Here is a 27,381-nt window from a genome sequence, read left to right as displayed (position 1 = left end):
CAACAAACATGTCAGTGGTTGAGTATATAAAGAAGCATGCAAAGCCTAATTCCTAATCCCGTACATCAAGAAGTGTAAGACTTTTGGAGTACATTCTGTATACCAAATGCTTTCAGATAGCCAGAAACATTCCTGGGGATGTTATTTCCTTAGTGAACAAGCTCAGTCACTGTGTACTGATACCACATGATTGCTTCTTCAGCCTTTCAGTGGTATGAAATTTTTTTTTAAACTGGGAGAAGTTTTGCTGTGATTTATTTGCAAACTTACTAATGTCAATTGTAGCAACCCCTGTTCCCTATTCTGGGGAACGTCCTAAGGATGCCAGTGTTCAGAACACATCCAGAACAAATTTTTTTTAATTTTTCTCTCATTTCCCAATATTCTGAAGTTCAAATTCATTTTCAAAGCTCAATATTGATCTTGATTGGTTTAATTTCCATTGCATTGGCATTATGTTCTGAAGGGGCTGTACGTTTGATACCCTTCAAAACCTTTCTTAACCAACTGTCCATCAAACCCCTCCTAGACCCATACTCCCTCCATCTAAGTTATGCCAGATGTTCTTCATCTCACATTGCTGCAGTCCTTACACTTGGGTAGTCCGCTGTAATATCAAAGTATAAGGCTGACGTCGGTCAGGGCGCATTTGACTGGCCATATCCTCAGTCTTTTGCCGCATGGTCCGATGCAGAAGCAGCATTGCAAGTGCGGTTGGCGTTCTGAGATTTTTCGATTTAGAAGTTTCAGACCGAGTTCAAAGTTGGCTAAGTACCCGTTAGAATATTTTACTTTTTCTTGCCTCAGTCATTTACGGATGTCAGAAAAAGTCAATAATTGCATTTCTTGTGGGAAACAGATACCGCATAGAGATTATCATACTTTGTGTATTCCTTGCTTAGGGCCTGAGCACGACGTTGTTGGCTGTCGCTCTTGGCTAGATTTAATAAACGCACTATAAAGAGAAGGTTGGATTGTGCAAGGTTAGTCTTTGGGAAGCGGTGCAATTATAAAATGCCGCCGGATGCTCCGGCGCCCGCTCCTCGAAGAAGAAGGAAGACAAGGCAGTTAAGCCTAGGCTAGAAGAACCGTCTGTACGGACGCGGTTCTTTAGAGGTGTCGGTGGAGCGGTGGTGGCTCAGTCTTTTTCTGTGTTCCAAGTGAGACCTTATTGTTGTAAGATGTGGCCTCTCAGGAGGCAAGTTAGGCTGAGGGAGCTTCTCAGGTTACTATACTCCCTCCCTTCCTAAAGTGGCTAGGCCCTCTCCTTCTGTTTCTCAGGCTACTCCCAGGGGTAGGCCAGGTTTAGCTTCAGTTGGTGTTACCCCTAGCTCTTCAGGTACTGTGCCCAAGAAGCATATGCTTAAAATGGCAGAAGATTTGATTACTTTGATTAGGGGTTCTATGCCCCCTCCTGATAAGAGACCTAGGGTGGAACCTGAGCTGGGGGGTTTTGAGCAGGCTTCAGATGTTTCAAAGTCTTCAGCTGAAGACTTGCAGGAGTACTCTCCTTATTCTGATGTGGATGATTCTACTCCTTCTGCTACTCCTCCTGAGGATTTTTCTTTTTCAGAAACTCTTCATTCCATGAGGGAGCATTTTAAGTGGGAAGGTCAGGACTTCTCTGATTCCAGGAAAAGGCTTAGGGAATTTCTGTTTTTACCCCAGCATAGGCCTTTGGCTATACCTCCTGTTTTGGATGTGGTGGAAGATGTTTTACAGAGGCTTCTCTTAATCCTGATTCTTTGCCTCCTGCTCCTGTTGATAGGTATTACAGGGTGCCTGAAGCTCATAAGTATCTTTTAAGAGTCCTAGGGCAGACCCAGAAACTGTTAGCCAGGGGCCTAAGGGTGTTAAGGCTTCTGTTGTTAAGATCCGGTTCCTGCAGACAAGGAGGCTAGGCCTTGGATAGATGGGGAAAGAAAGTTTATACTTCTTCCACTCTTGCTATGAGGGCTCTGAATTGCCAGTTTCACATGTTGAAATACCAAAACTATCTCCTTTCACAATTGAAGTCTAAGGTTGATGCTCTGGCTGTAGGTATTGATTGTAAAGAGTTGCAAGATTTAGTACATGTTTCTGAACAGGTGGGTAAGCATTCTTTGCAATGTGGTTTTGATGCTGTACAGGCGTGGCTGCCACTGGGTCAGTTCTTGGATCAGAATTTGTCTGAACATGTTAAAACAAGGATTTTAGATGCTCCTTTACATTCTGACGTGTTGTTTGGTCCTCCTGTTGAGACAGTTTTAAAGAAAATGGAAGACAAGGCTAAGTCTATGCAGACTGTTAAAGATTTTTTGCAGGTCCAGCCTCCAAAGTTTAGTAGAAATTGGCCTACTTATGATTCCCAGTCTAGGGGTAGATCTAGACGTGGTAGGGGCAGAGCTCAGGGCTCTTTCAGGCCTAGAACAGGGAGTTCTCCTGCACAGGCTTCAGGTGAGCAGACCCAATGACCTACCTTTTCAGCTGCCAGAGCCTGCTGGCACCTTTGGGAGGAAGGTTGGCACTTTTCAAAGGGACAGATTGGTATTCACCACGGCTACAGGTTTCATTTCCATACCTTGCCTCCTTTTAAAGGCCTGCCAGCTCAACAAAGAATAGAGGCTCACAAACAGGTTTCTCTGTTGCTCCAAATAGGGGCCATACAGCCGGTCCCTATGCCAGAAGTGGGCCTAGGATTTTATTCTCGCCTGTTCCTAGTACCAAAGAAGGGGAACACGTGGAGACCAATTTTGGATTTATCTATCCTCAACACTTATCTGGACATTCCCAAGTTCAAAATGTGACAAAATGTTGGCGTTGCAGCAGCTTTTACCTCTGCTGGGCAAAAATCATTGGATGGTGACTTTAGATCTCAAGGAGGCTTACCTTCATGTTCCTATCAGACTAAGTTGCAGAAAGTATCTGCCGTTTCGAGCTGGGACTTCTCACTATCAGTTCTCTGCATTGCCCTTTGGCTTATCTACTAAGTTCTGGCTCCAGTGATAGCTTTCTTCAGACTAAAAGGAATACAGATCTATCCTTATTTGGACGACTGCCTGATTCTGGCTCAAGGAAGGAAGAGCTTCTTCATCATTTGGAATATGTGATAGCAGTGCTAAGATGCCTAGGGTATTCTAATAAAGTCCAGTCTAGTACCCTCTCAGGACATGTGCTTTCTGGGTGTGAGACTGAATACAGCATCCCAGATGGCCTTTTAACCCCGGACAAACAAAAGAGTCTATCCCTTTACTTCCATCAACTATCTCATCAGTCCGGGCTGACTGCAAGGACAGTCCTTCAAGCCTTAGGGTTCATGGAATCTTGTATTCTGGTGCTTCCCAATGCCAAACTGCGACACTGTCATTCAAATAATACCATGTCACCTAAACAAGGGACTCTCTGTGAAGTCAGATTTTAACGACAGATGCCTCAGACAAAGCTTGGGGAGCTCATCTAAATGGAAAGTGGATACAAAACAAGTGGCCTGTCAGACTACAACATCTACATATCAACATGAAGGAGATGTTAGCAGTCCAGTTTGCATTAATAGCTTTCAAGGAATTAATTCTTCCAGGGCAGGTGTTGATTCTAACAGACAACACAACTGTCATGTGGTACATCAACAAGCAGGGGAAACGATTTATCCTCTCTATAGGCAAGCAATGATTTTGTGGGAGACTGCTCTCAGTTTACAGCTCAATCTTCAGGCAAGGTTTCTGCCAGGAGCACAGAACTCCTTAGCAGATGTGTTGAGCAGGCAATTATGGATCCCCAGATCCTCATGTATTTCAGAAATTGACAGTGTCATGGGGAACTCCAGACATAGATCTGTTCGCTTCCCACTAAACCATCAGCTGCCAAGGTTTTGCACAAAAGGTTTCATCCCACAGCTTGGTGGATGCTCTTTCTTTCAATTGGAGCAATCTTCATGTGTATGCCTTTCCACCTCTGCCTCTCCTCCCAAAGGTACTTCTAAAGGTCAGACAGGACAAGCCAAGGATGATTTTAACTGGTACCCATTACTGAGAAGTCTGATACGGAAGCCTCCATGGCCTTTGCCTTGATTCCACACCTGTTGTGGAGGACAGCCATTTGCTAAATGTCAAGCTTCACTCTCTGCACCTAACAGCCTGGCATATTCTGTTTTAAACCATAGTGGGCCTCCACTTCCTCAGCAAGTTTTGAATGTTATTTTGGAAGCTAGAAGGCCTAGTACAAGGAAAGTGTACGCAGATAAATGGAAGAGATTTTTATTTTGGAGTGCAGCAAAAGATTTTGATGTTTCTGAGCCTAATTTGTGTGTGGCTCTTCAATATCTTACTGAGTTACTAGACAAAGGTTTGTCTTTCTCTTCTATTAAAGTTCATGCTGCAGCAATTTCAGCTCACTATGATTCACCATTGTTTTCTCATCCTTTGTTCAAGCAATTTCTTAGAGGGCAAAGAATATAAGAGCTCCTACTCCTGCTTGGGATCTCAATTTTGTGTTGGAGAAACTCACTCTACAACCTTTTGAGCCTGCAGCTACTGCTGAGTTGAAATATTTATCATGGAAGACTGCTTTTTTGTTGGCCATTACCTCTGCAAGGAGGGTTTCTGAATTGCAGGCCCTTATGGCAGTTGAGCCTTTCTTGATTTTCCATAAGGATAGGGTATCATTACGTACTAATCCTTCCTTTATGCCTAAGGTGGTTTCTAGTGTGGCTTTAAACCAAACTATTCATTTGCCTACTTTTTATGCAAATCCCCAAAATAAGGGGGAAAAGAAGAAGGTACAGGAGTGGTTGAGGGATTAGATGGACAGAATGTGACTAGTAAAGTTATGAATACTTTAAGATCAAGTAATAGTCAATTTACACATGTTGACAGGAATGATCATCGTGTAAATACAAATACTACATATACTACGAACACCAGCAATAGTACAAATGCCCGAGGTGTGATAGATGAAGCCTGCCATGAAGTAGAACCTCGACGTAGTGAGAGTTTGAGGAAGGCGGTTGATGGAGATACTGATACAGAGGATGTAATCAGTATCATTCACACTGAGGATGATTTATGTACTGAGAATGACAACTCGGTATCGAATGTGATCCACACTGAATCCATAGCCACTAACTTATACCCTGATATAAGAGTTGTGAATAGGGGAAGCAATCAAGATAATTTGGATAGTTTAGAGGTGGTTAGACCCAAAACTGGTAATAAAAATATGAACACTAATAACACTATTAATGGAGAGATTCCTTTTCCCCTGCCAGTGAGGAAGGACAAAGGTATGAAGAGGGGGCTCTGACAGCAGAGGACAGAAAAGGAAAGGCTCAGGAGATTACCAACCACAGCATACGATAAAGAAAATGTGGAAAGACAAAGTAGGACAGCAGCATTAATAGAGAGTGAATCCAATGATAGTGATAAGAACAAGGGAAGTTCATTGGTACTTAACATTTCAAATTATGAATTAACACACCATGAGATGATTTTATTGAACAGAGGCCTTAACTTCATCCCTGGTGGTAACAGCAACTTGGTAGATTCTATAACAGATACTAGGATCTTTTGTAGGAACTTAATGTTAAAAATACTATTCTCTGATAGTTCACGAACTGCTGGAGGGAACAGTAACCATGCCTGTGTTCAGAAACTTGAGCAGTTTCACACCTATACACCACCCGTTAGTAGAAGCATATTTACAATTAACAGAAGAGGAGCTACATAAATATTATACCAAGAATACATATAGTAAAGAAGGGATAATATTAGTAGGAAAGAAAGAGAGGGTCTCGCAACCTACAGAAAAATAAAAACATAGTCATCAGACCTGCAGATAAAGGAGGGCAGGTCGTGATTATGGACACTGTACATTACCATAGAGCTATGATGAATTTGTTGGCTGATAAGTTTTATTTGAAAATAGATGTGGAGACAGTGAAGCAGATTGTATTACATGTAGGGAATACTTTATTAGATATGTGCAAGGGTGACATTATTGAGAAGGAATTATTTGAATATTTAAGAGTTTTACATCCTCTAGTTCCCATAATACAAGGCTTACCCAAGATACATAAGAGTGCTAGTGAACCACCAATGAGACCGGTGGTGTCGGGACAAGGATGGATAACTGAACATATCTCAGTATATATTGAAAAACATTTAAGTCTTGAATAACAATAATATTGTATTAAGGGATTCAAAACAATTCCTAATTGAATTATATGGATGTATAAATGGTTTGGTGGATGTTGATGATTTGATATTAGTCACACTAGACATCCAGTCTTTATTTACAGTGCTACCCAATGACTTAGGCCATGTGTACATTAAAGAGTACCTGTTGAAGCATAGTGAGTATACACCGAGAATGATTGATTTGTTAGTACATTTTATGGATATAGTATTGGGGAACAATGTGTTCATGTTTGATGACACCATTTATCAGCAGCAAGCAGGAGTTGCCATGGGAACACCATGCGCAAACAGCTATGCAAATATGTTCTTAGCATATTGGGAGAATGAAATATTGTTTGAAACCAATGAATACAAAGAGTTTGTTGTGTTTTACAGGCGGTTTGTAGATGACGTTTTATGTTATGGAGAGGAGATGTATACATGCTGAAGGGTTTTCATGACATGATTAATAATTTAACTAGTTATCTGACTTTTACAATGAGCTATTCCACTGAGAAAGTAGAGTTTTTGGATGTATTTATTGAGAAACTAGGCAATGGTATTATTAATACAGGTGTGCATCGTAAACCCTGTCACCATAACACCATATTATGCAGAAACAGCATGCACCCACATTATGTTTTCAAGAACATTATAAGGGGACAAGGCATGAGGGTTTCTAGATTGAATGCTACAGATATAGGGTTCAATACTGGACTTATTGAGTTAAGAGATAGGTTGATAGACCGTGGTTACAATTGTAAAGAGATAGACAACCAATTGTCCGAGATGCAAGAACTAAGACAGGGTAGAGCAGCACCATATTATGGACCCGAAAGAGATCAAGTAAATGGCTTATCTAATATTAGGAAAGAGACAAGGATATCCATACCATATACTAATGATCATATGGCACTCAAAGAGATATTCAGTAAACACTGGTCAATATTATGCACAGATGAGAAAATAAAACAAACGATAGGGAATGAACCACAGTTTTATATAGGAATAAGTTAAATCTTAGAAGAATGTTATGCTATAATGATAAGAATGAACATATAGCAAGATCAGGCTATACTAAAGCATGTGGGCACTGTAGACAGTGTGGTTTCATTGATAATGAAACAATATTTGTCCATCCTGATTCAAACGCATATAAAACACAGGTGGAAGCTACATGTACTAGTATCAACATTGTATACCTGGCAGTCTGCCAGATATGCAAGGCATTTTATGTTGGTAAAACGAACCGGCAGTTCAAGGACAGAATACGTGAGCACGTATATCATATAAGGAAAGGTAATAAACACAATGCCCTTGCTAAACATGTAGCAGAAGTAGGCAGAACACATCACTTTCTATTTAGAGTATTAGAAATCATTACACCCAATAACAGAGGTGGGGATATAAGGAATCATACGGAAGACAGAGAAAGTAAATGGATCATGAGGCTGAGAGCTGATAGAGGCTCGGGATTGAATGAAAGAGCCTCTATAAAACCGCTCTGAGGAAGAGAAGAAATATTAAAGTCAAAACTAGCTAATATCATATTTAGAAAGGTCTGACATAACATAGGTTATACATTATGTTACATTATTTATTAATTTAATTAATCTCTGTTCATCAAATGTCTATGTATACTATACTCTTATTTGAGCATATATAGAATGTTTATTTAATATATATACATATTCTATTGCCAGAATTTTAGTTTAATTAAATGTGTTTTAACATAAACTTATTATCATACATACATATGCATATTTTAGTCTCTAAGTCTTATGCTATTAGTTTGGATATATATGTATATGTGTTTTTAAGACATCATGATTGTTTTTACTAGGTCATTGGATAATTGAATTTTGAAATGTATATAAGTGATTAGTGGAGAACAGTAATACGATCTGATGAAGCTCACTTTGGGTGAAAGCGCTTATCGACTGTATCCCTAGTTGTATTGTGCTCATTACAATACTGTGGATTAAACTTTTGGTACTTTAAAGAGTTCTTGATTTATTTGGTCTGCCGTACTTCACCATGGACTTTTGGTTGGACAAACTATTCATTTGCCTACTTTTTATGCAAATCCCCAAAATAAGGGGGAAAAGATTTTGCACACTTTGTATGTACACAGGCAGTTGCGTTATTATCTGGACAGAACTAAAGGGTTCAGGCAGTCTCAGCAGTTGTTTATTTCTTTTGCTTTGAGTTCTCAGGGCAAGCCTGTGTCAAAACAAACTATTTCTAAGTGGATTGGGTTTTGTATTGCTTTCTGTTATTCCCATCATGGCAAGGAGATTCCAGCTGGGATTAGGCCTCATTCCACTAGGGCTACTGCCACTTCAACAGCTTTTTTGGGGGGAGGCAACCAAGGATATTTTGGAGGCAGCTACTTGGAGTTCTGTGCATACTTTCTAGGCATTATCACCTGCCACTTTACTCTAAGTCCAGGGCTGGTTTTGCCACTGCTGTTTTGCAGGGCATTTTGGCAGCTCCTGCTTCCTTGTAGTTAGCCATCCTCCCTTACCTCTGCTTTGGGATTCTACCCAAGTGTAAGGACTGCAGCAATGTGAGATGAAGAACATAGTACAGTTTTGTACCTACCATAAATGTAGATGTTCAAGATCCACATTGCTGCAGTCCACCCTCCTTCCCTCTGTAGTTGGAGGTGGTTGTGTGGGTTGGGTTGTACATATTGTGTATATTGTATATATTGTACATATAGTTAGTGCAAGGGGGGTTGGTTAGTTGTTTGCTGTCTTTTGGTTTTGACCTTTATTTTTAGGGTCTTCTGACATCTGGGGCAAGAAAAGACTGAGGATATGGCGCCGGTCATGCATTTCCTGACGTCCTGCGTCAGTCAAATGCGCTGACCGACGCCAGCCTTATACTTTGATATTCGGGCCGACCGAGGACAGCGGACTACCCAAGTGTAAGGACTGCAGCAATGTGGATCTTTGAACATCTACATTTATGGTAGGTACAAAACTGTACTTTCTGTTTAGAGTCAGAAGACCCTTCTTACCCAAAGAAGATGGTCCAAATCCTCACTTCTGCCCAGAGGACCAACATACAGCAGTAAGTCAATATGTTTTTCTTTACTGCCTCTGTGTTGAAATCCTTTCACTGCTTCAGTATCTGCTGTTTTAAGCTATTTGCCCCAGGTCATTCACATAAGTTAATTACTCTTTTGTCAAAGTACACACAGCAGCAATTTCATATATGTTTTTTCAAGGTTCCAACACCTTATTTCAGCTTTCTTCAAAGTTTGCAAGGCTTTTCTTAGAAGCACCTTCCTTATTTTCTTTAACTGTCCGGCCATAAAGAGTCCATTACCTTTGGGATTTAAGCATCGTAGAGAAGTTGATAATTTCAGATCTGAAATATGTATCCTGGAAAACACTTCTGCTGGTGGACATTACTTCTGCCAGCTGAGTTTCAGAATTGCAAGCTTTTTAAATCAAAACTTCATATAGAAGTTCTCTGTAAGGATAGATATTCCCTCTGAAATAATCTATCACTTATCTCCAAGGTAACCAGTGAGAAATCTCAAATCAGTTTATTAATATACCTGTGTTCTTTCCAGTTATTCTACTAGAGATTAATACTTATTCCATTATATGGATGTTCATAGTCATATTCTGCCCTGCTAAAACTAAATTTTACAGGTGTTTGTATCAATTTCTAAAAAAAAAAAAAAAAACAGGACTCCAAAGTTTCTATTTTTTTTCTGAATGGTTAAATGACTTTCTAAGTTGATCAGCAAAAAGGTAATAAACACTTGCCTCGTGTGCCAAGGGGTCAATGAGCTAAGGTAGTGGCTACCTCTGTTTTAGGAGTGCATCATTGGATGATAGTTGTATATACTACAGGCTGGATGTGATCTGTAGATCTAATTCTACCTTCTGGAACCAGTTTGTAGAGATATGCTCCCATAAAGGGTGACCACCAAGGAGGAAAAAGTTAAGACTCTGTCCTGTTGACTAGCAAGAATGGACCTCCTCATTTGTGATATAAAAGTTCTATATATGATTAGAGCTGGATGAGCAGACAAATGCATCGGATGGGGGGGTGAAGGGATCTGCTCCCCTGGTTGGAAACTGCTGTGGATGGTCCGATTGGCAGTTTAGAAGTGCCTATTGAACTCCGAAAGTAGAAAACATTATTGTTAAGCATAAGTAACATGGCAGTGTTCCTTAACACTAGGAAGGAGGTATATGTCTGTGGGGTGGCTCTTTGCTAACATTTACACTCTACTTTTGTTATATTTTAGCAAGGAGTTATGTGTATATATAACTCTTTTCTCAGCTTTTAGTTATTTTTTGCTTCTCAGATCATAGGTTCATAGGTTCATACTAGGCTATCTGCCCTAGGGCATTTATAAGCCTAGCCAGAGTGTGTGTGGCTTTCACCACCCCTTTGGATGAGAATACTATACCCATTAGTTTGCTGTGCCTCTGTCCACCAGTGACACAGAGATGATTCCCGGGGTAAACCTATGATCTCCCATCCACTCGTCAAGATTTCTCTTGAACAGAGTCAGTGAGGGGCTCTGCCTCACATGGACTGGGATTCTGTTCCATAGTGTAGGGAGTCTCTGGGTGATGAATCTGTCCCTCCAGCATGTCCTATTTATATCCGTGTTGAGGTTTAAGTCTCTTGCTCTCGTGGCTCTGGTGGATTTGGATTTTTTGAGGTGGAGCATGTCCATTCATTCTGGGTTGGACATGGCCTTGTATGTCAGCCACAGATCACCTCTGAGCAGACGGTATGCGACTGAATAGAGCTGGAGTTTCTTCAGTCGGGCATCGTATGACATATGTTTGAGCCCCTTTATCCTTTTGGTGAGGAACTTTTGGAGTCTTTCCAACTGCTGCAGGTGTCGGGTAAGGTACATTCCGAATGGGGCGTTGTACTCAATCATTGGTCTGATAAGTAAAGAGTACAGGGGTACAATGACCTCTCCTGATCTGGATGTGAATCCCTTCATGATCAGGTGGGCAATGTAGAAGGTCTTCCTAACCACTTTGGCAATGTGAGTGTCAAAAGAGAGGTTACTGTCAACTTGGGTCCCCAGGTCCCTGATAACTTCTTCCGTGTTTAATGGATTACCACCTATGTGGTAATTAGGGGTTACCTTGTTTTTCCCAAAGGGTATGACTATACACTTTTTGGCATTTAGCTTAAGGCCATGGCTCTGGCACCAGTTATCCATTTCTATGAGACCTCTCTGGAGGATGTCTGTGTCTGATGGAGTGTCAGTTATGGTGCCCAGTTTGCAGTCATCTGCAAATTTTGTCAGCCACAATCCCCTATGTTTGCCTGCACTTCAGAAAAATAAATGCCGAACAAGAGGGGCCCAGGACTGAGCCCTGTGGGACACCGCTCATGACCGGCTTAGAGTCTGACATGGCACCAGCAACTCTAACCCTGTGTGTTCTGTCCTTGAGCCAGTTTGCAACCCATCTTGTGACATATGGGTTTACATCTAAGCTGGTGAGCTTTTCTATGATGCCCGAGTGGGGTATTGTGTCAACGCTTTTGCTAGGTCAAGGTAGGCTGTGTGAACTGCCTTACCCTCATCAATGGCCTTAGTGACTGTTTCGAAAAATTCGACCAAGTTCAAGAGGCAGGATCTGCCCTTGACAAAGCCAAATTGGGTAGGATCCAGTGTCTGCAGGTCCCCAATGTCTTTATTTATGAGTTCCATTATGATCCTCTCCATAGCTTTGCAGACAAGGCTCGTCAAGCTTATGGGGCGGTAATTTCCAGAGTCCGTAGAAGCACCGCCTTTGTGGAGTGGGACCACAGTTGCCGTCGCCATTCTTTGGGTAAGTATCCTGTAGTAAGGCTAAGATTAAACAGCAGCCTTATGTGTGGGTTTAGTTCCTCATTGAGTTTGTGTAGCACACAGCCGGGGACACCGTCCGTCCCATTGATGCTGTGTTTTTGCTTTAGAGAGAGCAGCTCTCACCTGGGCATCTGAGATGTTTGGGAGGCTAGACTCTGGTGGGATAGATATTTCTCCTTTGGGAGAAATTTGCACTGAACCTGTCTGCCAGTATGTTGGCAATGTCTGTGGGTTCAGTGATTTTTTATCATTTTGGACTAATTCTGAGCATATCTGGGAGTTTCCACCCAGGTTTCTAACATAGCTAAAGAAGGCTTTATGATTGTCTTTTGTGTCATTAGCGATGTTTCTCTCAAAGTTGGCCTTGGATGATTTTATGAGTGATCGTAGTTTTTTGCTAGTATTGATCAGAGATGCCTTCCCTTTTAGGGATTTTGCTCTGTCATGTAGTAGCTTTCTCCTCTTGTTGTAGAGTTTGTTTATGGCTGGGGTCCACCAGACCGGGCGCCTGCCTTTGGTGGAAAGGGTCTTGATTTTATTAGGGATTGCTTGATCCATACATTCCTGGAGGTGCTCGTAGAAGGCATTTGTAAGGGTTTCAGCAGCGTGGGTTGTGGTTTCCACTGGCTCCGGGGCCTTGAAGGATACCACTCCAGTCTTAAAAAGTGTGAAGTTTGCTTTTGAGAAGTTCTTCACTGTGGTCTTTTTTGCTGGGGGTGGGAGTGGGATGTGGATCTCCAGTGAGATTAATTTATGGTCTGATCTCACCAATGGGGGATATACTTCGTGTGGAGCATTTTGTCCCCATGTTTGTGATGATCAGGTCTAGTATATTTTCTCCTCTTGTGGGAATGGTGACTAGTTGTTCCATAGCATTTGAGTTTATGAACTCAAGGAACCTTTGGGCTAGGGTGTTGGGGCTTGAGTAATGTTCCCAGTCTATGTTTGGGTAGTTGAAGTCACCCAATATGATGGTGTTTGGAGAGACATTCATACTCTCCAGTGTCTTCAGGAAGGCTGTGTGGGTTTCCTGAGTTTGAGAAGGTGGTCTGTAGCATGTTACAAACTGTAGGGCAGTTTTACCTATGGTTAATTGCACCTGGATGGTCTCCGATGCATCGTGCGTTGCCACTAACCTGGAGGTGTGGGTATCCTTTATGAATATGGATACTCCCCCTCCTTTTGTGGTTCGGTCCGGATTTTGGGGCCGGAACGCATGATATGAGGTATAACCTGATAGTGCTGGGGTGCTCTCAGGATCCTTGAACCAGGTTTCAGTCACAGCACAGACATCGATGTTCTCCATACTGAGGAGGGCTTCGAGGGCGTGCATCTTGAGGTTTAGACTTCTGGCATTGAGCAGTATTACCCTTAGTTTTTCTCCAAGACCTTTTTATTTTTGGTTCTCAAGTTTGACATTTTTTTTTGTATGTCATAATCTGGGGGTAGGGCCACCAAGCCGGGGCATTGCCCAGGTCACTTTACAGTTGTGAGAGTAGAGCTGTCCTTATTACCATACCCACTTTCCCCCTGACTCAATGCAGAGGAATACTGGTTATGATGCATTTGTTTCTGATCCTCCCTAATGTGTTGCATCAAAGATGTGGAAGGGAAGCTTTTTGTCAGTACACTGTGGATAAAAGTGTGGTGGTGGGGGGGACTTGTAGCTTGGGGGTGGTTTCAGATACCTGGCTGAATAGGTTTTGTGGCTTTTGTCCTATTGGTTGATGAGGGTGAACCTTCCAGCCCTAACATTGTAAATAAGTACATATTTTTCTTTTATACACCTCATTTTCACATGAATGTGGATTGGATCAGAGTTTCATATTGAGAAAGCATCATACTAGCTTTGACTTTATTCTTTGTCAGCAAGTGTGTGAACAGTAAGACTCATTTTTACCAAAAATATGTTTATAGTTAGCAGTACCTCATGCCACCTATTAAGGGGAATTTGATGGATGCCATAGGGGTGCTCAGGTATGCCAGCCTTTTTTATGTCAATTTTAGAACTCTGTGTTTAGCAGCAGTAATTCCTTTTCATTTGTAATGCTGTACAAGCAGTTTATATGTAATGTTATATTTTTGGAGTCTGGAACTGAGAATGAAATGTTGGCATTTTTCTTTTATACAGTTACTTTGTGTACAGACATAAAAAATGATAAGTCTGACAAGGTAAATATGACAGGTATGCTGTTTATGTAGAATTAATCAAGTTTCAGATGGTTTATAATTTAGTTATATTGATATCCTGTGAATGCTAGTCCAGTATTGCGTGTGTGTGTGATAAAAATGCAGATGGCTGCTGTCTCAAGCATGTGGTAAACAATTCACCAAGGAGTCATTATAAATGAAGCAGATGGGGTAACATCTTTTTTGGCAGAATTCCAGTACAGCTGCAGTTTTGGTGATTGATTGATTGGTCAGCAGGGGATATGAAAAAGTATAATCTTTTAAAATAACAAGTGACTGTTAAATTTTTCTGTAACTAGAATTTTTATCAGATCAGATCCATAACTACACAAATATCAGGTGTTTAAGGTGTATATTAGTGCCACAATGAAATCTTGAATGTTTTAATGGATGAGGATGATGATGATGTGAGGACAGTTTATTGGAAATGTCTACAAGTCATACAGGGAAGAGCTAGGAAAAAGTTGGGACTGTAAACTGGTTATCTTCATTCTGTTGAATGTTTGTGTTGTCAAAAGAATGAAGAATGTGCTCAATTTTATGAATGTGTGTATTGTCGAATGCAGGTTTGGTTCTGCACTGGTGTGTAAAACAGGAAGATGAATATTTGAAGGTGAGTGTGGGTTTGGGGGTGCAATTTATATGCAACTGCTTGTAGGTTAGGGTTAACTAAAAGGTTAGTTAGTGGGATAAACATAGTGATTAGAATTGGTCGGATGTTAATACCAACATTTGAATATATTTTAAATGTTTTGGCATGGGAGTTGTGCGAGTATCAAACAAGAGAAACCAAGAACCAAACAAGAAAAACTGATGGAGGTCCAGGGAGCAACACGAGTCCAGTATAAACAACACAGCTAGTAGCAACCACCAGACATTTATTGAGCAAAAAGCAGTCAAGCACTTTAGTCTTACATCAAGACTTCATCAGAACTGCAGTAATCACATAAACCGCACAATATAAAGGAACATCCTGTAGTCATGTGGTTAAAGCTGACCAATACAAATAATGCTTAAAAAATGAATTAATCAATCAGTTAAAAACTTGAAAATGTACTGACAGTTTGAAACAGTGTTTATGAGTGAAAGAACAGTGCCAAACGTGTTACAACAATGTATATACAACAAATTATAGAGATGACTGATGAATTACCCCTTCATACTTTTCAGTTTTAAAACTTGGGTAATGGAACAGCAGTCATTAAGCCCAGGAGGAGAGGAGTAAGGGCATCACATCAAAATCTAGATTCATTCCTTTCTGTTGAGGTGTTCTTCTCTACTAAAACCCCTTGCATCCCATTCCATATAGTCCAACACTACAAATTTGAAGTGGTAGTCAGGAAAAGCTGAAATATGCCTGTACAAGGCATTGGTGTTTTTCCCTTTCTTGATGTCATTCAAGTGTTCATAAATTCTTTCTTTCGGCTTACAACTAGTCGTGTTTTCCAATGTAGAATGCCTTACAACATTGACAAAGAGCACCATATACCGCTCCCTTGGATACACAATTGAAGTATTTTTTTTTACCTTAAATTTCCTATTCCTGATGAAAAATGAGTCGCACATTAAAATATGCTGACAATAATTGCAATGATTGCATTTGTACATACCCCTTAGGTCTATTTAAACAACTTACGTCACCTTTCATTTCTAAAAGGTTCTTATATAATTTGTTGTGTATACTTTGTTGTACGTTTGCCACTGTTTTTTTCACTCATGCACACTGTTTCAAACTGACAGTACATTTTTAAGTTTTTAATTAAGTAATTTAATTTTTTAAGCATTATTTGTATTGGTCAGTTTTAACCACATGACTAGAGGATCTTCCTTTATATTGTGTGGTTTGTGATTACTGCAGTTCTGATGAAGTCTTGATGTAAGACAAAAGCACATAACTGCTGTTTTTGCTCAATAAATCTTTGGTGGCTGCTACTAGCTGTGTGGTTTATACTGGACTCGTGTTGCTCCCTGGATCTCCATCAGTTTTTCATAGTTTTGTGTGTGTGTGTTTGTGGGATAGGGTTATAGTAAGAGCTAGATAAGAGGACATGTGTGTTTGATGACGTGTTTGTGGTAAATGTCATAGCGTCTTGTGTACTGGTAGTATTATGGAAAAGGTTAAAGTAAGGTGTAGGGTTTCAGCATTTTGATCAGTTGGCATAAATCCATGTAAACATGCACTTCAGCACTCGCCAGCAGTATAAAAAGAAACCTTAGCCTGATTACACACCTGTACTGTAATTGCACACAGTGTAAATGCATAGATACATTAATCAAGCATACCGTTGCCATCCCACTAAATGCAAGGTGTGCAGTTTAAAGTTTTTGTACATAGATATATATATATATATATATATATATATATATATATATATATGTATATTGTGGTTTATGTACAGTGGATATAAAAAGTGTACACACCCCTGTTAAAATGCTGATGTTCTTCGTCTCACATTGCTGCAGTCATGACCTGTGGGTAGTCCGCTGTCCTCGGTCATGACTGGCCATATCCTCAGTCTTTCTTGCAAGCAGTGTTTGCAGTGCCGTTCGGTCTGAAATTTTCATTTACCGAGTTTCAGACCGAAGACCAAGTTTTTTGTTTTTTCTTGCCTCAGTTATCCGGATGTCAGAAAAAGTTAATAATTGCATTTCTTGTGGGAAACAGATACCTCATAGGGATTATCATTCTCTTTGTATTCCTTACTTAGGGCCTGATAGATTTAATAAGCGCACCATTAAGGTTAGACTGTGCCAGGCTTGTTTTTGGTAAGCGGTGTAACTATAACATGCCGGATCCTCCGGCCGCCAAGAAGCGTAAGGATAAATCTTTGAGATCTAAACCGGATGAGTCGTCCGCTATGACGCCGGTTCTTGAGCCTCGGTTGAATCTATGGATCCTGCCGAGGTTCGCTGAATCCCAGGGGTACCTTTACTTTTACAGCTGTTGGCCTCAGGAGTTAGGACAGGCCGAGGGTGCTTCTCAGGTTTCAGTAGTTCCATCCTTACAAAAGGTTATTGGGCCTTCTACTTCAGTGGCTAAAGGCCATGCTAAGGCCAAACCTGGTCTTGTTGGATCTGGTCATTCTTCTAGCTCTCCAGCCCCTGTTCCTAAAAGCATATGTTGAAAATGGCGGAGGACTTGATTACTTTGATAAGGGTTCTATGAGAAAAGGCCTAGGGTGGAGGCAGATTTAGAGGGAATGGATCATTCCTCGGACTACTCTGATTCCTCAGCTGAAGAAATTCAGGATTTTCCTTCCTATTCTGATTCGGATGCAGAGGACTCCTGTCCTTCTGCTTCTCCTCCAGAAGATTTTTCCTTTTCTGAAACTTTACATACCATGAGGGAGCATTTCAAGTGGGAAGGTCAAGATTTTTCAGAGTCTCTGAAAAGGCTTAGGGAATTTTTGTTTCTGCCACAACATAGGCCCTTGGCTATTCCTCCTGTCTTAGATGTTGTTCAGGATGTGTTTTCTGAATCTTCCCTTAATCCTGATTCTCTGCCTCCGGCCCCTGTTAAGCCTGACAGGTATTACAGAGTTCCAGAAGCTCATAAGTACTTGTATAAGAGTCCTAGGGCTGATCCGGAAACCATTATTCAGGGACCTAAGGGTGTTAAGGCTTCTGTGGCTAAAAATCCAGTCCCTTTGGCTAAAGATTCTAGGGCGTTAGACAGGTGGGGGAAGTAAGTGTACACCTCCTCTACGTTAGCTATGAGGGCTTTGAATTGACAATTTCATATGCTGAAGTATCAGAATTTTTTATTAGGCCAATTGAAGTCTAAGGTGGATGCTTTATCTGAGGGTATAGAGTGTAAGGAGCTCCAGGAGTTGGTTCAAGTTGGCAAGCATTCTTTGCAGTGTGGTTTTGATGCTCTTCAGGCTTCTTCTAGGGTGGCTGCTACAGGTTCAGTTATTTGTAGACATGCCTGGCTTAAGGATCAAAATTTGTCAGAACATGTAAAGGCTCGAATTTTGGATGCTCCTCTTCAATCTGAAGTTCTTTTTGGTTCTCCTGTGGAATCAGTTTTGAAAAAGATGGAAGATAAGGCTAAGTCTATGCAGACGGTCAAGGATTTTTTGCAGGTGCAGCCCCCTAAGTTTAGTAGGAATTGGCCTGCTAGGGGATGGTCTTATCCTTCTTCGGATTATCAGCCTAAGGGCAGGTCTAGACGTGGTAGAGGCAGGGCTCACGCTCAGGGTTCCTTCAGACCTAGGACTTGGAGTTCTCCTGCACAGTCTTCTGGTGAGGGCAGGGTCAGCCCTTTCGTAAGCAGACCCAATGACCTGTATCTTCCGCTGCCAGACCCTCCCTTACTGGCAGCTCCTCTGGGAGGAAAATTGGGACTTTTCAAAGAAAACTGGAATTTGATCACCCAAGACAAATGGGTGTTGGATATAATAAATCGAGGTTACAAGTTTTATTTTCACACTTTCCCTCCTTTCAAAGGCATGCCGGATGTGCCTCCTCAGCAAAGGCTGGAGGCTCAGAAACAGATTTCTTTACTTTTGCAGATGGAGGCAATTCAGGTGGTCCCTCCTTCAGAAGTAGGCCTAGGATTTTATTATTCCTGGTGCCGAAGAAAGGAAACACTTGGAGGCCAATTCTGGATTTGTCCATTCTCAACACCTACCTAGAAATTCCAAAGTTCAAGATGTTAACATTACAACAACTTCTGCCTATGATAGGCAAAGATCATTGGATGGTAACCCTGGATCTCAAAGAGGCCTATCTTCACATCCCTATCAAGCCCAGCTGCAGGAGATTCCTGAGATTTCGGGCTGGTACTTCACATTATCAATTCTCTGCATTGCCCTTTGGCTTATCTAGGTGTTCACAGAAGTTCTGGCTCCTGTTATTGCTTTCTTCAGACAGGGAGGAATACAAATTTATCCTTATTTGGACGATTGCCTGACTCTTGCTCAAAACAAAGACAAACTACTACAGCATCTCCACTATGCAATGACAGTTTTAAGGTGCCTAGGGTATACTGTGAACGAAATAAAGTCCAGTCTAGTGCCCTCTCAGGACATGTGCTTTCTGGGTGTGAGACTGAATACAGCCTCTCAGATGGCATTTCTGACCCCAGACAAACAAAGAACTCTTCCTCTCTACTTCCAGCAGTTATCAGTAATGTCCAGGCTGACTGCAAGGACAGTCCTCCAAGCCTTGGGGTTCATGGCATCTTGCATTCTAGTACTTCCCATTGCCAAACTGCATATGAGGAAGCTACAATGGTATCTCAAAAGTGTGTGGGCTCAACACTGCCACAGTTTGGACACTGTCATTCGGGTTATACCTTGCATCCAGAAAGAATTACTTTGGTGGGCTCAGGAATGTCACCTAAACAAGGGACTCTCTGTGTTCAGACCAGAGGCGAGTCAGATCTTAACGGATGCCTCGGACTTGGCTTGGGGAGCACACTTCAATGGAAAATGGATACAAGACATGTGGCCTCCCAAACTACTACATTTGCATATCAACATGAAGGAGATGTTAGCAGTTCAATTTGCTTTGATGGCATTCAAGGAACTCCTTCAGCCAGGACAGGTGTTGATACAAACAGACAACACAACAGTCATGTGGTACATCAACAAGCATCTTTGCAGACAAGCAATGATTTTATGGGAGACTGCTCTTTTCTGCCAGGAGCACAGAACTCCCTAGCAGATATTTTGAGCAGACAAATGGTGGATCCGAAACTGGATCCTCAGATTTTCAAACAATTGACTGTGGCTTGGGGAACTCCAGACATAGATCTATTCGCTTCCCCACTGAATTTTCGACTTCCAAAATTTTGCACAAAGATGTTCCACCCAGATGCTTGGAAAGTGGATGCTCTGTCTTTCAGTTGGAACAACCTTCACGTTTATGCTTTTCCTCCTCTGCCTGTCCTCCCCAAGGTGCTCTTGAAAGTCAGACGGGACAAGCCTTGCATGATTCTAATAGCACCAGACTGGCCACGTCAACATTGGTATCCTCTGCTGAGGAGTTTAATCCAGGAACCTCCTTGGCCTCTGCCACAGGTTCCTCATTTGTTGTCCCAGTCAAACAATCATTTTCTCAATGTTCAGGTGCAGTCCCTCCATCTGACAGCCTGGCGTATTCTGTGATGGAGCCAGTGGGGTCTCAGCTTCCTCAACAGGTTTTAGATGTCATTTTGGAAGCTAGGCCTAGCACTAGAAAAGTTTATGCTGATAAATGGAAGAGATTTTTTCTTTGGAGCACTGCAAAGGGTTTTGATGTTTCAGTGTCTAATTTGAGTTTTGCACTACAGTACCTTACTGAATTACTGGACAAGGGTTTGTCATTCTCTTCTGTGAAGGTTCATGCTGCAGCCATTTCTGCTCACTATGATTGTGACCCTCCTTTATTTTCCCATCCTTTGTTCAAACAATTTCTTAGAGGGGCAAAGAATACAAGACCCCCATGAGAGCTCCTACTCCTTCTTGGGATCTCAATTTTGTTTTGGAGAAACTTACTTTACCTCCTTTTGAACCTGCAGCTACGTCTGAACTGAAGTTTTTGTCTTGGAAGACTGCTTTTTTGTTGGCCATTACCTCTGCCAGGAGGGTATCTGAATTGCAGGCTCTCATGGCAGTTGAACCTTTTTTGATATTCCATAAGGATAGAGTTTCTATGGACTAACCCTACTTTTATGCCTAAAGTGATTTCTAGTGTGGCCTTGAATCAGTCTATTCATTTGCCTACTTTTTATGCTGAACCCCAAAATAAAGGGGAAAAAGTCTTGCATTCTTTGGATATCCATAGGCAGTTACGTTACTACTTGAACAGAACTAAGGAGTTCAGACAGACTCAACAGTTATTTGTTTCTTTTGCTTTGAGTTCGCAGGGAAAAGCTGTTTCTAAGCAGACTATTTCAAAGTGGATTGGTCATTGTATTGCCTTTTGTTATTCTCATCATGGGAAGGATGTCCCTGCTGGGATCAGGCCTCATTCTACTAGGGCTACTGCCACTTCTACTGCTTTTTTGAGGGGTGTGGCTACTAAGGATATTTTGGAAGCTGCTACTTTGAGTTCTGTACACACTTTCACTAAGCATTACCATCTCCCTCTCTATTCCAAGTCCAGGGCAGGGTTTGCCACTGCAGTTTTACAGGGCATGTTAGCAGCCCCTAATTCTTTGTAATTTGCCAGCCTCCCTTTTCCTTTGCTTTGGGATTCTACCCACAGGCCATGACTGCAGCAATGTGAGACGAAGAACATAGTACAGTTTTGTACCTACCATAAATGTAGATGTTCGAGGATCTACATTGCTGCAGTCCCTCCCTTCCCCTCTATAGGTTGGGGTTGCTGGGTTTCGTTTGGAGATATTCTTTACTTACACACTGGGGGTTGTTGGGCTTTTCCTATTTTTGGCTTTGGCCTTTCCTTTTAGGCCTTCTGACATCTGGGGCAAGAAAGACTGAGGATATGGCGTTGGTCATCAATGACCGACGCCAGCCTAGGACAGCGGACTACCCACAGGTCATGACTGCAGCAATGTAGATCCTCGAACATCTACATTTATGGTAGGTACAAAACTGTACTTTTGTGATATAAAAAAATGAGACCACAATAAATCATTTCAAAACGTTTTCCACCTTTTATGTGACCTATAACCTGTACAATTCAATTGAATTGTCCCGTCCCCCCTCACCCCGTAGAGGGCCCGTCTCTATACCGGAAGAATGCAAAGTTCCTGTAATCACGGCTGCACAGGTAAAAAACACACGCTCCAAAGCCAAGAACACAGCATCCATGGGACCTGACAATGTCCCAGGCTGCATTTTACATGAACTACAGAACGAACTGGCACCCCACCTAAGTGCCATGTTCAATCAAAGCCCCTTTAGCCTGATGAGCCTGGTTTGCAAGGCCATGGAACGTATCATCATGGAACTCATAAACAAAGACATTGGTAATCTCCAAACTCTGGACCCCACCCAGGTCGGGTTTGTAAAAGGCAGATCATGTCTCCTAAACCTAATAGACTTCTTTGAAGCAGTCACCAAAGCCATAGATGAGGGTGAGGTGGTTCACACAGCCTATCTAGATCTTGCCAAGGCTTTCGATATCATCCCCCACTCTGGAATTATAGATAAACTCACCAAACTAGGTATAAATCTCTGTCACAAGATGGGTTGCCAACTGGCTCACAGACAGAACCCACACTGTGAAAAGTAGCAGACTCCAAGTCCGACTTCAGACCACTGACAAGTGGAGTACCACAGGGTTCAGTCCTGGGTCCTCTCCTGTTTGGTATATACTTCCCTGAAGTACAGGCTAACACAAAAGATCTTTGGCTAACAAAGTTTGCAGATGATTGCAAAATGGGAGCCATAATCGAAACTCCTAACGATGTGGACATCCTACAAAAGGGCCTCACTGATACAGATGCCTGGTGTCAAAGTTATGGCCTGAAGTTCAATGCCAAAAAGTGCATTGTCATCCCCTTTGGTAGAAACACTGTACCCATGAACTACCACATAGGTGGTAGTCTACATAACACTGAAAGTGTGATAAGAGACCTTGGGACACAGGTGGACAGTAGTCTCTCCTTTGATAATCACATTGCCACAGTGGTCAGGAAATCCTTCTATGTGGCACACCTCATCACAAAATGTTTCTCATCCAGAAAAAAAAGAGGTCATTGTTCCCCTCTACTCGTCACTCATTAGACCCATTATAGAGTCCAACGCCCCTTTTGGTATATACCTCACAGTACATCTACAACAACTGGAGAGGCCACAGAAATACCTCACAAAGAGGATTACTGGCCTCAAACAGATACCCTACGTAGACAGTCTCAAAAAACTCCAACTTTACTCCGTCGCATATCACCTACTGAGAGGCGATCTCTGCCTAACATACAAAGCTATGTCAAACCCAGAGCTGTTGGACATGCTCCACTTAAAGAATTCCCAATCCCTCCGAACTGCATGCTGTAGGGACCTAAACCTTGTCACCACAATAAACAGAACATGCTGGAGGGATAGATTCCTGTCCCAGAGACTTCCCAGACTCTGGAACAGACTACCTATCTATGTCAAACAGAGCTCCTCATTAGCACTCTTCAAGAAAAATCTTGATGATTGGATGGGAAATAAGAAATTCACCCCAGGGATCACTTCTGTGGCTCTGCTCTACAGGGGCACAGGAAAATAATTTTCTTGGGTGGTGAAAGCCAGGGTACCTTTTTGGCTAGGCTTATATAGGCCCTAGGGCCAATAGCCTAGTACCTACCTATGAAAAACAAATCTGTTAGAGGAAAAAATAAAAAATGTACAATAAGCTGGTTGCATAAGTGTGCACACCCTTAAACTAATACTTTGTTGAATACATATCGTGTACATTTAGTGTAGGCTGTATTGAATCAGGCCGTAAGTTTAGTATTGTCCCATTCATTGCTTAAGTTAGAGTAATATTAGTTAAAATGGCGATAGAATTAAGAGCAGTGAACCTTGTCAACCTGATTAGGAGAATACTCAAAACTGTTTCTGTGTGCCATATTTGACTAAAATTCATTTAGTCTTCCATGAGTTTTTCTTGCTTTTTAAATGACTATTAAAAAGCAAATAAATATATAAACACTAAAAAGTAATTTAAACTGTCTGTACACATTTTCTTTAATGTTGTTTATGAATGACTGGGGAAGCTGCATCCTCTCAAGAGGGAGTAACATTGAAAGTTTCCTTCAAGCAGGCATTGATTGTCTTTGGCATATTCTATAGGCTATCAGACCTGCATTACTCACATTTAGCTGCAGTAGTCTTAGGATTTGTAGCCCAAGATCCTGTTTGTATTTCAAAAATTCTGTTGTTCAGTTGCAAACATATCATGCTGCCGAGAAAGTTGAGTCTGTATAGAAGTGTCCGAGTATGATGGCAAGTGAGACGTTTCTAAAGGTACTTCAGAAAAGTAGCAGTAGTACTATAGAAATGCAGTATCATATGCTGTGCCACAATGGACCATACAGTTCCTGGCTGATGCAGGCTGCCTTCACAGGTAATTAAAAGTGCTGAACAGCTGAAAAGTGCTTGCTTTTCTTTTTGTTTATTTTTCCCTCTGTGACTATCCCTGTTAATCTTAAGCTTATTTGTTCTCCATGTTCTGGGGATTTCTCAGTATGGGAGTGAGAGCTGAATGGAAAGGGGGAGGAGCTCATCATCCAAGCATCCTTGGAGGTGTTTTTGCACTCACCTGCATGTACCACTGCAGGCTGTATAGGCACTTTATATATTTTTTGGCCATAACCCCATCCCTGGTGGTTGATATAGGCATTTTCATCATTGAATGGCCCCACAGGGTCCTCTCTTTTCCATTTGTATGTTCGCACCCACATGCTGAATGAGTGCTGCTGTTACCAGCTTGGTAGTTTGAAGCCCATATCCCAATCTTAGCTACATTGCAGTTACCTACAAGCGGTTGGTGGTGAGCAGCCAGACAGAACCACCAGTCTCTGACCCCCCACCCCCACCCAATATGCGAAAACCAACATCAGCCAGCTACTCCCATCCTACAACTTCAGTACCTGAGCCAATATTCAAACTCAGGTTGTGTCTGCATCATAGTCAAGGCTTTAGCCCCCTTTACCACCAAGCAGTAAGAAGAAGGGAGAGGTACTTGCTTTCTCACACAGTTCCTTATTACACATAACATCCTTTTTGATAGAGATTGTGTTTGGGTATCACGATAAGTAAAACAGGTACACATCGTTCTAAGTTATATATCAAACTTTGACTTCTCTGATAAGTCTGTGCTGCTAAACGTTTTTAATTTAATTTTCCTCAGGTACCAGGGATGGACAGACCCGCTTAATTAAAGTTGACAAGAGTGTTGAAGCCTATCAGTGGAGTGCTGCTGAAGGAAGATGGTGTAAGATAGGAGATGTAGTAGGTTCATCTGGAGCAACTCAGCAGACATCTGGAAGAGTCTTGTATGAAGGAAAGGTACTTACAGACTGACTGCATTAGTTATGCATGTAATGTTTTTGTGACTATTATGTTTAAGTAGTTTTGCCATCTTTGTCCTAGAGTGAATGTTATTATTTATTTGTATTTTATTAACCAAATTGCCTGTCTGGAAAGTGTCCATTTTTGTCAAAGATCTGGCAGAAGATCTCCTATTTATAATACAGAATTTAGTACATGCGTAAAAACATGAATGCAGAATAAGTCATTGTATAGTAAATTCAAAGGAAATAAAACAAAATGTCTGGAACACACAAATATTTGTAATAGTGATATAAATTTATGGGTATATGTGTATGTGAATTGCAGTAAATGCAAAAGTAAGTTGCTGGGCTCTGTGGCAGTGAGGGATGTAAAGCCATGACTTTAATCCAGATGACCTGAGTTGGAATAGTAGCCTGTGCACTGGGAGAGCTGGGAAGGGCAGGATAGGAATGAGCAGCTGATTCTGACTTACCCATCCTAAAAGGAGGGAGAGGTGAGTCTTGGTCAGCTTTTCAACACTCTTAACCTGGCACTGAAAATAGTCAGAACCAGGGACATAGACTTGCTGCATCCAGGCTGGTGGTTTTAGTCCAAGTTAGAGTGTCACTAGGTGCATGCAGGTGGACAGGGAGAATATAGGAAGCCTTCCAGTAATTTGGGCACGCTTATCAGTTATTAGAAGAGCGGTTACAGCATCATGTAGAAACAGTCATACCTGGATACTGTTGTTGGCACAGACCGCCTTCGCGTCTCTTCGTATGATGGCTGGCAGATTGGCTGTCGCCTTCATGCAGTGGCAGGGGATTAAATGAGCTCAGGACCAGTAGGAGAGGTTTAATGCTCAGCAGACATGAGGGAGGGAAAAGGAGACAGAAAAAAATGCAAGGAAAGCTGAATAGCAGTGCACACCCAATAGTAATGTATTTTAGAGTATTATAAAACTGAAGTCAAGAAGTTAAACAAAAGAATTTAGAAACAAAATAAAACCGGAGTAGATAATATGGCTTTAAATTAGGTTTGTTAGCACGTCACTTTGGTTAAATTGTACAGATAGTCCAGATAATTCCATAGCAACATCCACAGTAACATGAGTAGCTGACTTGAAAATTATTAGAGATGTTATTCCTTTGTGTTTGTAGAGGAATTGTTTGTAGCCCAGAGGAAGATAGTGAACAAAGAGACTATATATTTATATATTTCACAGCCTGACAGATGCTTGACCGATGTGCTGCAATTTTATGTTTGGAGAATACGATTTGAAGTTGTGGTTGATGGTCAGGCAGACAGATTTGTAAAAAAAAAATTACATTTGGTTAATAAGTGAGCCATCTTAAGGTTAAGTTCAAGCCAGCCAAGTTCTTGCAAGGTAGTGCAATGGTGATCTCTTTATATAATGCATGAACTGAATGTCAACATCTTTCTGTAGGCAGTTTCTAGTCTTAGGTGAAAGGAGAGGGGAGGATGGTGTATAGAGCTGATCCAGAGAGTAGATTCTTTGATCCAGAGAGTAGATTCTTCAGAAGAGTGGCACTGATAGGCTTCTTGGATGCCTCAGAAGTAAACAAGTTTTTGGACTGCTGTAGTTTTCCATGATGCTAATTAAATCATACTTCATAGTCCATTAATCATGTTTTGTACTGCATTCATTTTTAGATCAGACCTTGGATAATTGTAAGTAGTACAGTACAGTATTCGATGGCTTGCATTTCTTGTAGGTTTAAGTCATCTTTGCCCTTAATGACTATTTCTAGTGAGAAGATGTTCATTCTCCATTGTGAGTATGACTAATGCCTCACATAGCAGAATGAATTGGCAGACAGAACTTTCTCAGGCTTGTTGGAGCCCTCCTCTTTTCAGTCATGTACCATGAATGCTGGTTTCTCCAGACCTTTGTTTGCTGTACTTAACATTCAAAAGGAGAAAGTTAACCTAGCCTACATTTGCTGTCTGCAGTGAACTGTCAAACTTTTCACTATATTTTTTATTTATTTGTTTTTTATTTTGTGTATTAGTCAGGTTGGGTAGTTAAGAGGTGACCCAGGAGCCCTTTTGGTTAATTGCGAGTCTGTTTACCTCAAACCAAGTGAACTTCAGCTAGCTGTTTCTCCTTCTTGTCTACTGTGTACTCGGGCAACCGTGGGATGATATTGTACCATTACACCATCCATTACTAACTTATTTAGCAATAGGCACCCTGAAGCAATGTTCATACTGCCTCTTACGTATAGATAAC

General features: G+C 41.4%; 1 protein-coding gene across 2 annotated transcripts in view; it reads left to right on the top strand.

Annotated features, from left to right (window-relative positions):
- Positions 1 to 27,381, top strand: part of PLAA (phospholipase A2 activating protein) — a 749,216-nt gene that overhangs the window by 387,590 nt on the left and 334,245 nt on the right. For both annotated transcript variants that reach the window (XM_044061441.1, XM_044061440.1), the window contains one exon: positions 24,985 to 25,142. In XM_044061441.1, the coding sequence (XP_043917376.1) occupies positions 24,985 to 25,142 (158 nt within the window). The remainder of the gene's footprint in view (positions 1 to 24,984; positions 25,143 to 27,381) is intronic.

This window comes from Protopterus annectens, chromosome 2.part0 (assembly GCF_019279795.1).
Source record: "Protopterus annectens isolate FY-2018-M chromosome 2.part0, PAN1.0, whole genome shotgun sequence".
NCBI lineage: Eukaryota > Metazoa > Chordata > Ceratodontiformes > Protopteridae > Protopterus > Protopterus annectens.
The sequence above is the reverse complement of the archived record's forward strand: the minus strand, read 5'-3'. Positions and strand labels throughout refer to the sequence as shown.